This window comes from Callorhinchus milii, unplaced genomic scaffold, assembly GCF_018977255.1.
Source record: "Callorhinchus milii isolate IMCB2004 unplaced genomic scaffold, IMCB_Cmil_1.0 Scaffold18, whole genome shotgun sequence".
In the NCBI taxonomy this organism is placed as follows: Eukaryota; Metazoa; Chordata; class Chondrichthyes; order Chimaeriformes; family Callorhinchidae; genus Callorhinchus; species Callorhinchus milii.
The window spans coordinates 6,173,055-6,188,224 of NW_024704759.1; the positions used below are offsets into that span (position 1 = coordinate 6,173,055).

The 15,170-nt window shown below is 52.2% G+C and overlaps 2 protein-coding genes across 4 annotated transcripts in view; both read left to right on the forward strand.

Annotated features, from left to right (window-relative positions):
- Nucleotides 1-250: 250 nt before the first annotated feature.
- On the forward strand, nucleotides 251-1,936 carry LOC121850387 (skin secretory protein xP2-like). Its single transcript, XM_042341937.1, has one exon. It carries the CDS (start codon nucleotides 251-253, stop codon nucleotides 1,934-1,936), a length of 1,686 nt encoding a protein of 561 aa, XP_042197871.1.
- A 1,780-nt stretch (nucleotides 1,937-3,716) lies between these two features.
- LOC103172975 (engulfment and cell motility protein 2) overlaps nucleotides 3,717-15,170 on the forward strand; it is a 56,618-nt gene continuing 45,164 nt past the window's right edge. For 2 of the 3 annotated variants that reach the window (XM_042341739.1, XM_042341742.1), the window contains exons 1-2: nucleotides 3,717-3,864; nucleotides 11,788-11,822. The gene's annotated coding sequence lies outside the window, so the exon portion shown is untranslated. The remainder of the gene's footprint in view (nucleotides 3,865-11,787; nucleotides 11,823-15,170) is intronic. The other variant, XM_042341740.1, reaches the window with a different exon arrangement.

Sequence of the window (15,170 nt, forward strand, 5' to 3'; positions counted from 1 at the left end):
ACCTCCGCTCCTCTCGACCCATTCCCCCCATATCCTTCACTGACTGTCCAGTGCCTTGGGGACGTCTTTGCCGTGGGAAAGGCGCCGAGTAAATGCAATCTGTTGCCCCCCCACCACCCCCCCTCTCGTTGTGAAGCGCCCTGGGATGCTACCCTGTGGGGAAGGGTGCTGTGTAAATACAAGGTGTTGTTGTTGTCGTTGTTGTTGAGGCTGAGTGGGACAAGATTTAGAGGTGATCACCTTCACATAGATGAGGTTTTTTTCCCCAATTAAAAATCTGTACATTGCCGGCCCCCGTGTCCCTGCCCCTCGGCCAGCCTCCCTGCCCCTCGGCCAGCCCCCTTGCCCCTCGGCCAGCCTCCCTGCCCCTCGGCCAGCGCCCCTGCCCCTCGGCCAGCCTCCCTGCCCCTCGGCCAGCGCCCCTGCCCCTCGGCCAGCGCCCCTGCCCCTCGGCCAGCGCCCCTGCCCCTCGGCCAGCCCCCTGCCCTCGGCCAGCGCCCCTGCCCCTCGGCCAGCGCCCCTGCCCCTCGGCCAGCCTCCCTGCCCCTCGGCCAGCGCCCCTGCCCCTCGGCCAGCGCCCCTGCCCCTCGGCCAGCCTCCCTGCCCCTCGGCCAGCGCCCCTGCCCCTCGGCCAGCCCGCTGCCCCTCGGCCAGCCTCCTGCCCCTCGGCCAGCGCCCCTGCCCCTCGGCCAGCGCCCCTGCCCTCGGCCAGCGCCCCTGCCCCTCGGCCAGCGCCCCTGCCCCTCGGCCAGCGCCCCTGCCCCTCGGCCAGCGCCCCTGCCCCTCGGCCAGCGCCCCTGCCCCTCGGCCAGCCTCCCTGCCCCTCGGCCAGCCTCCCTGCCCCTCGGCCAGCGCCCCTGCCCCTCGGCCAGCCTCCCTGCCCCTCGGCCAGCGCCCCTGCCCCTCGGCCAGCCTCCCTGCCCCTCGGCCAGCGCCCCTGCCGCTCGGCCAGCCTCCCTGCCCCTCGGCCAGCGCCCCTGCCCCTCGGCCAGCCTCCCTGCCCTCGGCCAGCGCCCCTGCTACTCGGCCAGCCTCCTGCCCTCGGCCAGCGCCCCTGCCCCTCGGCCAGCGCCCCTGCCCTCGGCCAGCCTCCCTGCCCTCGGCCAGCGCCCCTGCCCCTCGGCCAGCGCCCCTGCCCCTCGGCCAGCCTCCCTGCCCCTCGGCCAGCCTCCCTGCCCCTCGGCCAGCGCCCCTGCCCCTCGGCCAGTGCCCCTGCCCCTCGGCCAGCGCCCCTGCCCTCGGCCAGCGCCCCTGCGCTCGGCCAGCCTCCCTGCCCCTCGGCCAGCGCCCCTGCCCCTCGCCAGCCTCCCTGCCCCTCGGCCAGCGCCCTGCTACTCGGCCAGCCTCCCTGCCCTCGGCCAGCCCCCTGCCCCTCGGCCAGCGCCCTGCCCCTCGGTCAGCCTCCCTGCCCCTCGGTCAGCCTCCCTGCCCCTCGGCCAATGCCCCTGCCCCTCGGCCAATGCCCCTGCCCCTCGGCCAATGCCCCTGCCCCTCGGCCAATGCCCCTGCCTCTCGGCCAGCCTCCCTGCCCCTCGGCCAATGCCCCTGCCCCTCGGCCAATGCCCCTGCCCCTCGGCCAATGCCCCTGCCCTCGGCCAATGCCCCTGCCTCTCGGCCAGCGCCCCTGCCCCTCGGCCAGCGTCCCTGCCCCTCGGCCAGCGCCCCTGCCCCTCGGCCAATGCCCCTGCCCCTCGGCCAATGCCCCTGCCTCTCGGCCAATGCCCCTGCCCCTCGGCCAGCGCCCCTGCCCCTCGGCCAATGCCCCTGCCCCTCGGTCAGCCTCCCTGCCCCTCGGCCAATGCCCCTGCCCCTCGGCCAGTGCCCCTGCCCCCCAGAGCCCCTGCCCCCCAGTGCCACTGCCCCCCAGTGCCACTGCCCCTCTCCGCTGGTGTTGGTGACTGTGCGGATTAACGCTGTGCGGTTCCCCTTTAATTAGTGTTTACAAGCGCTCCCCCGGACACGGTGACTGACAGCCGCGCGGACCAATCAGCGTATCGGGTCCGGTTACTGACTCCGCCCCCCGGACCAGAGCAGCCAATAGAAGAAGGCAAATCGCTGCCGAGTCCCTCCCACCCACCAGCGGGGAGTGAACTCGCGGCGACACAGAGACACAGAGAGAGACAGAGACACAGAGAGAGACACAGAGAGAGAGACAGAGAGAGAGAGAGAGACACAGAGAGAGAGACAGAGACACAGAGAGAGAGACACAGAGAGAGAGACAGAGACAGAGAGAGAGAGACACAGAGATATACAGAGAGACAGAGAGACAGAGACACAGAGAGAGAGAGAGACAGAGACACAGAGAGAGAGAGACAGAGACACAGAGAGAGAGACACAGAGAGAGAGACACAGAGATATACAGAGAGACAGAGAGACAGAGACACAGAGAGAGAGACACAGAGAGAGACAGAGACACAGAGAGAGAGACACAGAGAGAGACAGAGACACAGAGACACAGAGAGAGACAGAGACACAGAGAGAGAGAGACAGAGACACAGAGAGAGAGACAGAGACACAGAGAGAGAGACACAGAGATATACAGAGAGACAGAGACACAGAGAGAGACACAGATACAGAGAGAGAGAGACACAGAGACACAGAGAGAGAGACACAGAGAGAGACACAGAGACAGAGAGAGAGACACAGAGAGAGACACAGAGAGAGACACAGAGAGAGACACAGAGAGAGAGAGAGACACAGAGACACAGAGAGACAGAGACACAGAGAGAGAGAGAGAGACACAGAGAGAGAGAGAGAGACACAGAGAGAGACAGAGACACAGAGAGAGACACAGAGACACAGAGAGAGAGAGACACAGAGAGACAGAGAGAGAGACAGAGAGACAGAGAGAGACACAGAGAGAGACACAGAGAGATACAGAGAGAGAGACAGAGAGAGAGACAGAGAGAGAGAGAGAGACAGAGACACAGAGAGAGACACAGAGACACAGACACAGATAGAGAGACACAGATAGAGAGACACAGATAGAGAGACACATAGAGAGACACAGAGAGAGACACATAGAGAGACACAGAGAGAGACACATAGAGAGACACAGAGAGAGAGACAGAGAAACAGAGAGAGAGACAGAGAAACAGAGAGAGAGAGACAGAGACACAGAGAGAGACAGAGACACCAGAGAGAGACACCAGAGAGAGACACCAGAGAGAGACACCAGAGAGAGACACAGAGAGAGACACAGAGAGAGAGACAGAGACACAGAGAGAGACAGAGACACAGAGAGAGACAGAGACACAGAGAGACACAGAGAGAGAGACACACACACAGACACAGACACACACACACACACACACAGACAGAGAGAGAGAGAGACACACACAGAGACAGAGACACACAGACACAGAGAGACACACACACACACACAGACACACAGAGAGAGACACACACACATACACACAGAGAGACCCACACAGAGACACACACACACAGAGACACACAGACACAGAGAGAGAGACACACATACACACAGAGACACACACACAGAGCGAGAGAGACAGACACACACAGAGAGACACACACACACACACATAGACACGGAGAGACACACAGGGAGAGAGAGAGAGACACACACAGAGCCACACACACACACACACACACACAGGGCAGAGAGAGAACCCCCCACCACACATACACAGACACAGACCGTGTGAGACACACAAGAGTAGAGAGAGAGAGACACAGACACAGACACAGGGCAGAGAGGGTGGGGAGACAGAGGCACACACGGTGGGGGGGGAGACACAGACACGTTGGATAGAGAGAGACTCTCACGCACGCGCGCCGGGGAGACGGAGAGCTGTGCGCTGGGCGGCGGGAACCAGCAGCCGGGCAGCCCGAGGGCAGGTAAGGAAAGCACCGAGAGCGGCGGCAGCTTCCCCGGGGGCTAATGGTGGTGTGTAGCTGGTCAGCCTTACCCCAGCCCCGCACACTGACCATTACACCCCCCCCCCACCCCCAGCCCCGCACACTGACCATTACACCGCCCCCCACCCCCAGCCCCGCACACTGACCATTACACCGCCCCCCAGCCCCGCACACTGACCATTACACCGCCCCCCATCCCCGCACACTGACCATTACACCGCCCCCCATCGCCGCACACTGACCATTACACCCCCACCGCCCCCCAGCCCCGCACACTGACCATTACACCGCCCCCCATCGCCGCACACTGACCATTACACCGCCCCCCAGCCCCGCACACTGACCATTACACCCCACCCCCAGCCCCGCACACTGTGACCATTACACCCCCCCCACCCCCAGCCCCGCACACTGACCATTACACCACTCCCCCAGCCCCGCACACTGACCATTACACCCCACCCCCAGCCCCGCACACTGACCATTACACCGCCCCCAGCCCGCACACTGACCATTACACCCCACCCCCAGCCCCGCACACTGACCATTACACCCCACCCCCAGCCCCGCACACTTGACCATTACACCGCCCCCAGCCCCGCACACTGACCATTACACCGCCCCCACCCCAGCCCCGCACACTGTGACCATTACACCGCCCCCCAGCCCCGCACACTGTGACCATTACACCGCCCCCCCCCCCATCCCCGCACACTGACCATTACACCGCCCCCATCGCCGCACACTGACCATTACACCGCCCCCCCCCAGCCCCGCACACTGTGACCATTACACCGCCCCCAGCCCCGCCCACTGACCATTACACCCCACCCCCAGCCCCGCACACTGACCATTACACCCCACCCCCAGCCCCGCACACTGACCATTACACCGCCCCCACCCCCAGCCCCGCCACTGACCATTACGCCCCCCCCCCTGACCATACCCCCCCCAGCCCCGCACACTGACCATTACACCCCACCCCCAGCCCCGCACACTGGACCATTACACCCCCCCCACCCCCAGCCCCGCACACTGACCATTACACCGCCCCCAGCCCCGCACACTGTGACCATTACACCCCCCCCAGCCCACATTGTGACCATTACACATCCAGAGCTCTGCACACTGTGGCCAAAACACACCCAGCGCCACTGTGAGCATTACACCCCCCCCCCCCCAGCCCGCACACTGACCATTACACGCCCCCCAGCCCCGCACACTGACCATTACACCCCACCCCCAGCCCCGCACACTGTGACCATTACACACCCAGAGCCCCGCACACTGTGACCATTACACACCCCCCAGCCCACATTGTGACCCCAGCGCCCCGCACACTGTGACCAAAACACACCCAGAGCTCCGCACACTGTGACCATTACACACCCAGAGCTCCGTACACTGTGACCATTACACACCCAGTGCCCCGCACACTGTGACCAAAACACACCCAGAGCTCCGCACACTGTGACCATTACACACCCAGAGCTCCACACACTGTGACCATTACACACCCAGAGCTCCGCACACTGTGACCATTACACACCCAGAGCCCCGCACACTGTGACCATTACACACCCAGTGCCCTGCACACTGTGACCAAAACACACCCAGAGCTCCGCACACTGTGACCATTACACACCCAGAGCTCCGTACACTGTGACCATTACACACCCAGTGCCCCGCACACTGTGACCAAAACACACCCAGAGCTCCGCACACTGTGACCATTACACACCCAGAGCTCCACACACTGTGACCGAAACACACCCAGCGCCCCGCACACTGTGAGCATTACACACCCAGCGCCGCGCACACTGTGACCATTACACACCCAGCGCCGCGCACACTGTGAGCATTACACACCCAGAGCCCTGGACACTGTGGTGATTACACACCCAGACAATAACCTTTGATAATTTGATATAGTGCCTTATCACTTTGTTGAGACATCTCAGAGTGCTTCACAGAATATAGTGTAAAGTGTAGTGACTGTATTTTGTGTGCAAAATGCCTCAGGTGTGCAAGCAGCGCAAAGGCAATCAATAACAATAGAAAAACGTGTTGCGGATGATGGATGTGTGGGTTCTTATCAGATAAACTTTTTAAAAAAGACACCTGGCCCCGAGGGAGGCATTTCAGAGTGGCTTTGGGATGGAGATATTAATACAAAGGCCGGAGACCTGCCGAGAGAATGTCATTAATTAGAGGGAAAACACTCTGTCTGTAAGTGTTGTAACGTTGGGTAATGTGCGAGCCAGGACGTGAGTATGATTCATATCTGCAGAAGGGAAGCAATGAGCTGCCTCAGCCACAGGGAAGGCTGATTATAAAAGATCACCCATACAGGTTCAGAGGTGAAGCTAACCAGCAGTGTATGTGTTCGCATGTCGCCAGCCTGTGTGTACCAAGGCAGCGAGATTGAGCTCAGAGTCCCTGTATGTACTTGTGTAACATATTAATGTATGTGCAGTATTTTGATTCCCGGCGGTAATAATCCCTCAAAAAAACCCAGAAAAAAATGCGATTACTGAATCCACGGGGGATTTGTGGGACACTGCTGCGCGCAATTGGCTGCTGTGTTTCACCCACAAAGTACATAGTCACTACACTTCACAATATATTCTGCGAGGCATCTCAAAGAACTTGCCAGTGGAGTGTGAATTTGCTGCATGTTTCGTGAGCAAAAAGCAGCAGCCAATTGAGTACAGCAATGTCCCGCAAACATCCACGGAGTGAGTGACCAATTTTTTAGAAATATAAATGCAAGCTGTTGTTGTCGTAACGAAGACCCTTGCTGGAAAGAGTGCGTGACGGTGGGTGGGTGGGCGGACGGACGTGAGGAGAGATCAGGAATCGGGCTCAGCTGTGGTGGATAATGTAAAGAGTGGACAGTTGAGTGAGGAGCCAGAGGGTGGTGGTGGTCTGTGGAGCTGTAACCTCAGAAGAAGCAAAGGAGTGAACACATCTTCAGGGGAGGAGCAGGAAGAGGGAAGACGATTGGCGGAACCAAGTTAGTGTGGGGGCATAAATGTGGGATGAGCGCTGTGTCTCAAACCGTATGTTTTAGTATAGTAATTGTTTAGCGGAGTGACTGAGAGTTCCAGGTACGTCAGCTACGTATGTAAATTCCCGCGTATTGAAATGCAATGCGCACGCTCTCCCTGCTTACCCAATTCCGGAGAATATTAGGCGCAGGGTGGCAAGAGTCGAGGGTTGGGGGTACTGCTGGAGTCTAACCAGCTAACACCGCACCGCATCGCTTGCCATTAATATCGCTGTTTTCATCTGGCGATTCCCTGTTCCTTTAGGGCTTTGGCTTGCAGGGCGAGCGGGGGCTGGATGGGAAGAATCCCTTCTCCCCGAAGCAGCACCAAACAATGCAGAACGCGGGATTGCACATTTGACGTTAGAGAGCAGTCAGTAATGAGGAATCACTGTCTGCTGCCCACAGACATCAGCGAACGTACACAGAGGAAGTGAGTCAGTGTTACCATAGAGCTTGTGGTGAACCCTTTCCCCCCTCTCACACACACACACACACACCCCCACGCATCACCTCTCCTGTCTGTCTTGACTCGTGTTGAGCTGCAGTAACACGGAGATCGCCATCTCCAGTGCACGAGCCCACACGGCCACCATGCGGGGTATCGCGTGTGAGCCGAGACGTGGGTCGGCAGCCACTGGGGGAGAGGTCACAGCCCATCCTGACTCTCGCATCATCCACAGAGCTGCACCATATCACAGCGGCCCTGGGCTGTGCTGTAATTTTAAAACATACTTTTTCAGTTTGACATATAATGGGTAGTCTCGGTGGCTCCATTGGGAAATCAGAGCGCTGCCTTGGTGTGGTTACGACCCAGCTCCTCGTTTGTCATCTCTCATGTTTTTCTTCCCCCCCCCGACCCACCCTCCCCCGTGAACCTTTCAGCCGTTATGGCCATTATGGAGTCCTGTAGCTCAGTGGTTAGAGCACTCGCTTTGCAAGCGAGAGACCTGAGTTCAATTCGAGGCAGGTCAGGGCGAAACCTTGGGCAAGTTTCCTTACTCCACACACCTGATAATAATCCATCCAAAACCAAAAAAAATAATAAATTAGTCATTTTCAATCCACGACTGTTTGTGGGACATTGCTGTGCGCAATTGGCTGCCGCGTTTGCCCACAAATATACAGTCAATTCACTTTACAGTGTGTTCTGTGAAGCGCTTTGGGACGTCCTCCCGACGTGAAAAGCGCTATATCAAATGCAAGGATTATTATTATTATCTGGTTAAGGCACTGGGCAAGTCATCTGCTTCTACCTGTTAGACCCTTCAGTCAACAGCTACTTGCACTTAAATAGCAAGGTTTCATGTAAGTGGCTATAAACTAGGGTGATCGTATTTTGTAAACCAAATCTGGACACGGACACACGTGTGTGTATGTGTGTGTGTGTGTATATATATAATATATAAAAAATTAACTCACCACAATTGCTGATGTAGTAATGGAAAAGTGTTGGATTAATGGCTGCGTTTCTGTATTTGATGAGTGTCTCTGTTTTACAACGTTATTGTTCTCACTCAGTTTGTTGCTGAACTCAAGACAGCGTAAGTTTAGCCTGGGACACAATACCTCTGGGGACTGTCCCCAAAAATCGGGACTTATGGTCATCCTACTGTTAGCTCTTTACACAAACTGATCCCCGACTCTCTTCACAGAGATAATAATAAATAATAATAATCCTTGCATTTGATATACCGCCTTATCACCTCATCGACACATCTCAAAGCGCTTCACAGGATATACCGTAAAGTGAATTGACTGTGTATTTGTGGGTGTATTTTTGTGTGCATCTCCCTTTAACACGCATTTGTGCCATTTTCGCTCCCAAGAGAAATCCGATCAAGCACTCTGGTCACAGAAGCCGCCTGCTTCCCCTTCGCTGCGAAAAAAAAGAGTTTCTTTACAACCGGGATGAATGGTTAATCGGAATTCCTTATTTGGATGGGAACGTTTATTCACAATTCATTGTAAAAAATGTTAATAGGATTTCCAGGGAGCTGTGTGCCTGCAATTTGGCAGCATTGCTGACTGATGTAATTTGATTCCGTGGCCACAGCTTCATTTGTTGTCAGGAATCATTGTGAGGCTATGAATACCTCTATTTTCTTCAGTCTCCTTGGACACCTGGGACCATGCAGTGCCTGCAGATGGCGAGGACACGCAGGCAGGCGAGTGAGCGCATTATACCCACATCTCTGCCAATCACGCAGGCAAGGGACAGAGGCTCAAGGACAACTCTTCCTTTTCTCTACACTCCCCCTTTCCCTGTCCCTCAGTAGGTTAGCAACAGCCTGAATGGAATAAATAAATTTTTAAAAAAAACTTTGTATTTGATAAACCGCTTAAAATCACATCGAGACGTCTCAAAACCCTTCGCAGTGCATTGACCTCACATTGTGGGTGAAACGCTTTGCATTTATTGTTCCGCATTTATATTTCCCCCTTTTTAATAATAGTAATCCTTGCATTTGATATAGCACCGAATCGCGTTGCCGAGATGTCTTAAAGCACAGCACAGTGAAGAGCGAAAATCAGGAGATATTCAATCAGGAACATTTATTTTGTTGGCCGACCATAAAGGTTGGCCACCACTGTCCTGGACAGAATGGTTTTAGACGCCTCAGACGGTCTGTCCAGCAGGAAACTGAACGCGGAGGAGACACAAACCCTTGGCTTGTTCCTAGTGAAAGGTACCGAGTGACGTGAACAAGGGGGAGAGGAATGAGAATGATTTTACAGTGTCCGAATGTTAGCACAGGGGCGGCTAAAATAACATTTTATCAGCTCAGCAAACAAGTAACTTAATTGAAGGATACAGAGGAAAAACAGAAGTACACAGGAGGAATATGGAAGATGCTGATTTACAGAACTTCAAGTAATAACGCGTCAGCCTTTGTGTCCACGCTGACTAGAAATCTTCAACAAAAATGATACTTCTGCATTTTGGAAAAGGGAAGTGAGCTCCAGATGAGCTCAAGGACTTTGAGAATGAGGGAAAGCTCAGATAAGCTCCTGACTCTAGGAATCCATTCAGAATCCCATGTCCCCGGTATATATCTCCTGATTTTTTTGTAGTAAAACGATCACTACAACTTGGAGAACAAATCATTATGGTAACACGATTCTGTGCCAAGGTGTCGCTAGTGTGCTTCGTGAATGTGATGTATTTTTGAGGTGTACTGCTGACATCTAGTGGTAGGTTAGTGCTTTAGCAACTCAGCTGCCTGTTGGAAGCATAAGTGGATCCAATGTTGGGAGTCAAGTCGCTGAAAGTCTGGATGTGACTGTTGATGAGACTATGAGTATCGAGCGGCCTCACTGCTCTTTAGGTGCTCAGTCGAGGCGAAGGATTCTCTTCCGCGGAAAATATGCTTTTCTGCCTTTGGGAGCCAGTGTCAACAACAAGTGCTGCCAGGTCAAGTAGTTCATGGGCCAGATGCCAAGGAACATTCCATCAGGAGGCTCTCTGCTAAGAATAGGACTTGTATCGGGGGCCAATAGTGTGCGAGAGGCCAACCAGTGGGCTTCTGACTGCAGCTTGGGAAAGAGACACAATCAATTCCAGGACAGTGTTAGCATTGGTACAACTTTGACTACGATCAGCTCCCCTCTCCCCCCCCCCCCCAGCAGCTCCACGTCCCACACCATTCCTGGGAAGCTCATAGACATTACTCTATGTGAAGGGTGCTGTATAAACACAAGTAGTTGTTCGAGGCACTTTTGGGTAACGAATACCCTTTACGTCTACGCATTTAAGTTTAGTCAGGGTTGTTTCGTTGAAAGTCGAATTCCCTTTAAGCATAACATTGATTCTGCACCAAACTTAAGTTTTAAAAAAACTATTCTTAGCGCTAACACCAAGAAGAATTTCAAGCCTTAGGGACTCATTCGAGCTCCTCTGGTAAGAGAGAGAAGAGAGTTATTGATGTGCTGCGATGCTTACTCTGCACTGTACTCTGGGAATGAGATTGGTGATTGATAGCTGCTTTGTATTGATATGTGTAGAAAGAGCAGAGCACTGGTTTGGAATTGGCCCCAGATTCTGGATGTGTTTTTCTTTTTCTTACTTTTTCCTCTCTTGAATCTAACACTCATGGTTTTATTCATCCACTGCCAATCAGCACTAACCTCAAACAGTCTTATAATAATAATAATCCTTGCATTTGATATAGCGCTTTTCACGTCTTCTAGACGTCCCAAAGCGCTTCACAGAATATATGTTGGGGGATACCATTATCTTGCAATATAAATAATAGCCAACTCTGCAAATGAGTGTGTATCCTTTTAAGAGACATTGCAGGATTGTGAATCTCTCTTACTGGTGTCCAAGAGCACCTCACAAGCAGATTGTTCTCAAGACACAGCCCACTTCCATCAGACATGTAGCAAGGATAGGCAAAGGTTACTCTGCCGAACTGGGGGGATGTTGAATTGTTGGAGGTTCGTACTTCGGATGAGATGTTACACTGAGGTCCTGTCTGTCTTTTCAGGTAGATGTTAAAGATCCTGTGGACTATTCAAAAAGAAAAAGGAATTTCTCTCTCCCTGTGTCCTGGCTAACAATCCCTCAAATAAAAAGAAATTTGGTCACTCACTCCATGGATGATTGTGGGACATTGCTGTGTGCAATTGGCTGCTGTGTGTTTCATCCACAGAATACACAGCAGCTGCACTTTACAGTATATCCTGTGAAGTGCTTTGAGAAGTCTCAACAATTCAAAAGCAAGGATTATTATTAATATTATTCTCTGAGCCCCTATAATCTGGAGAGCTATTTTGCATCTGCTCTTTGACTAACAACTGCACAGACTAACTAGCGATCGCAAACTGACCTCCTGTTTTTTGTTTTGCAGGAATCCAATTTCCTGCATTCCTGACTCATTTTAAGGTATGTCAAATTACCATATACTTCCAGGAACCTCCTGTCTCGTGCTCTTTCTCTCTAGAATGGTCTAACAAAAACTTTATAGCAAAACATCTCAAAGCAATTATTGTTATGGTGAGCGACTGTATTCATAGGCAAACAAGACAGCCATGTCCTACAAACAGCCAAGTGAGTGTCCAATATACAGGGTGTCCACAAAGTCCTGTTACCTCCCAGGTTTTTTTTCACACAGTGCACTGATCAACAACTGAAACATGTGGAAGACTGATGATAATTGTATTTAGAAGCATTTGATTGTATTCAGTACAAGTGTTTAACTGTATCTAATGTCCAGAGGATTGGTGTGTGTGTGTGTGTGAGAGCCATCATTTTTCATGTCAGATAATGATCCGTCACCACGTTCAGCGCGATATCTTCTGTAACATAGATGGAATGAGGAGGAAGTTACTGGTGTCGGACATTGTTACACTCGACTCATCTGCAACAGAAAATAAAAATTCATTGTAAGAAAAAAAACACAGGGGGTGACAGGACTTTGTGAACACCCTTTACCTGATAAATCAGGGACTATTTTTCACTGGAACAGAGAAGGTTGAGATCTAATAATGGTCTTTAACATCATGAGGGATTTTAATAGTCAAAAGGGAGAATTTATTTTCACTGCTTGGTGAGTCAGTGACCGGAGGGAATCAATTTAAGATAATTAGAGGAGGGAGATCAGGAGGTTAGATTATTAGAAAATACTCTGCTGGGTGCAGTGGTTGACGCAGCAGCGTTCAAGAAGGCAGCAGAAAGATGTCTAAAGAGCAGCAATGTACAGGGTTTGGGAGAACAGGCAGGTCAACAGGAGTAAGGACTGAATGGATTGCTCTCTCACAGAACCAGAGCAGACACAATGGGCCAGATGGCCTTGTTCTGTGTCGTTAATTTCTGTTATTGAAAGGAAAGACCTAAAATATCCCCTGGTCTTAGCCTTAAGACCATTGCTTTAAAATAATAACAATAATCCTTGCATTTGATTTAGTGCCTTATCACTTCGCCAAAGTCTCAAATTGCTTCACCGGATATACTGTAAAGTGATTTTTGACTGAATTTTATGAGATTGTGCAGCATTTTGCTGAATTCTTCCATAATTAAGAAGCTGTTTTGCCGCAGTTCTATTTACAAAACCTCGGTTTAACATATCATCCAAAGGACTGCGCCTCCAACAATACCCTCCCACATCCAGCACTGCACTGGAGCGTCAGCCTTTGACTGTGAGCTCAAAGTCCCTGACATGGGACTTCAATCCACAACCTTAACCCAGAGGCTGCTAACTGAGCCAGGCTGACATCCGAATTAAGTAGTTACATTAAAAAGTGCCATAAAAATTCTCAGGAGTACAGCGACACCTCTAATCCCAGGTGAGGAACAAAAACGAGCTATTACAGTACGAAAAGCATTTGAACAGAATTAGCCCTCCTCTGCATTCTAACATGCATTTTAATTTGACTTGTAGGAACCTGACCAGTTTAGTGATGTAAGTGTACCACGCTGCACAGATCTTGGTGAAGATATCCTTCATTTTAATCTTCTGCTTTAATCATTCGACTGAACACCTCCCACGTACTGTTCAGCAGATGCTGAATGCCAGCCATTCATTTCCCTTCCCCGGCACAGCTCCCTCAGCCGGCTCCGACTTCACTGACACTCGCTGGGTTGGTGAGGTTGCCAAGGTAATTGGCAGCACGTCAGGCTCTGAGTAATACTTATAACTGAGCGAGTTTAGACTTGGTGTGTTTCTCTCATTGTGTGTGGGTATGTGTGTTTCTCTCTCGTTTGTGTGTGGTGTGTATATGTATGTGCTTGCACCCACACGTTTCTCATTGTGTGTTTCTCTCTCAATGTGTGTTTCTCTCGCTGTGTGTGTGTGTGTGTGTGTGTCTGTCTGTCATCAGGAGTCATCCCACTCAGCTCCTGTTAACCCTGCAAGCCAAAGCCCTAACTGGTAGGGTGGTCCTAGCTGGATAAACAGCGGGAAAGCTTGCCAGACAGCAATATCAATGACAAGCTATGCGGTTTTAGCTGGTTAGACTCCCAGCACTTACCTCACCGCACACTCTGGGGTCCCCAAGCCTTTGCTTTTGCCAACCTGCGCCTAATACTTTCCGGAATTAGGTAAGCAGGATGGGTCCCTCCAGGGAGAGAGTGCACGTTCCATTCCAACAATCTATCTCTGGGATTTCCATGTGTAGGTGGGAATGCATGAAATTCTCAGTTTGGTTTGGACACTCTTAAGCATTTTGATGGGTTTCTGCATGTTCAGACACCTGGCTGACCCCCAAAAATATGTGTGTGTGTCTCTCTCCCACTCATTGTATGTGTTCCTTTCACTGTGTGTGTGTGTGTGTTTGTTTCTCTCACCTGTATGTGTGTGTGCATTTGTGTTTGCGAGTGTGAGATAAATCCCTGATATCCACATGTTGCTCTGCTGTAGCTATACTCTGAAGCACAATACAAACCCTGGCCTGGGCAGTGAAAATACTCAGTTGGTCACATGTAGGGCAATCCCATTATAGTTCCCTATTGTGCTCCCTTGCATACATCCACCTTCTGCCCCTGACAAGCTGGTTTCCCTTGCGCACTTAAATAATTGTTGTCTTCAGGGTTGCAGCTGATGTCATTTTCTGTGCATTGCTGATTTCATTTCCTTCACGTCATCAGGGTTTGCTGTGTACAGCACAGACGTGTACAGCATGCAGAAGCTGATGTCAGAGACGCTTCTTGCACAGGAAGTGACATTGGTGGTAATTTGACTTCTCGGACGTCACCTTTAGTGCAGCTGCTGGGACGTTGGACCCACCTGACCACTTTATAGAGGAGTTTACCTGCATTTTGCTGCCAAACTCCAGATTAGAAGGAAGGACTCCCATAGGAACAGGAGTTGGCATTCAGCCCCTCGAGCCTGTTCTGCCATTCTATTAGATCATGGCTGATCTGCACCTCAACTCCCATTACCTGCTTTGCTCCATATTCCTTGATACCCTGACCTAACTAAAATCTATCCACCACAATCTTGGAACCTTCCCTCCACCTCGGGGCACAAATTCCCCAAACCATTTCCCAATTCAAACTCCCCTTTTCCCCAAAGTCATTTATTTAACAGTCAAAAAACTGCCCTGTATGACCCCGAGCCGAAAGCATTGTTACAGCTCTCACCGTGGATCAGCCTTTGAGCAATATGTGTGCCATTTGCTTTAATGCTTGTTATGCGGCCTTCTCCGAATGATCTTTGGGGAAATGGGGTTAGAGGAGTTGGCTCCAGTGCAGGAGATCGGGTGGGGAATGGGATTAGAGTCTTAGCTTCTGTTG

What these genes read in the sequence shown, in the direction of transcription:
- LOC121850387 (XM_042341937.1), top strand. Translation starts at nt 251, where the DNA reads ATGAGGTTTTTTTCCCCAATTAAAAATCTGTACATTGCCGGCCCCCGT.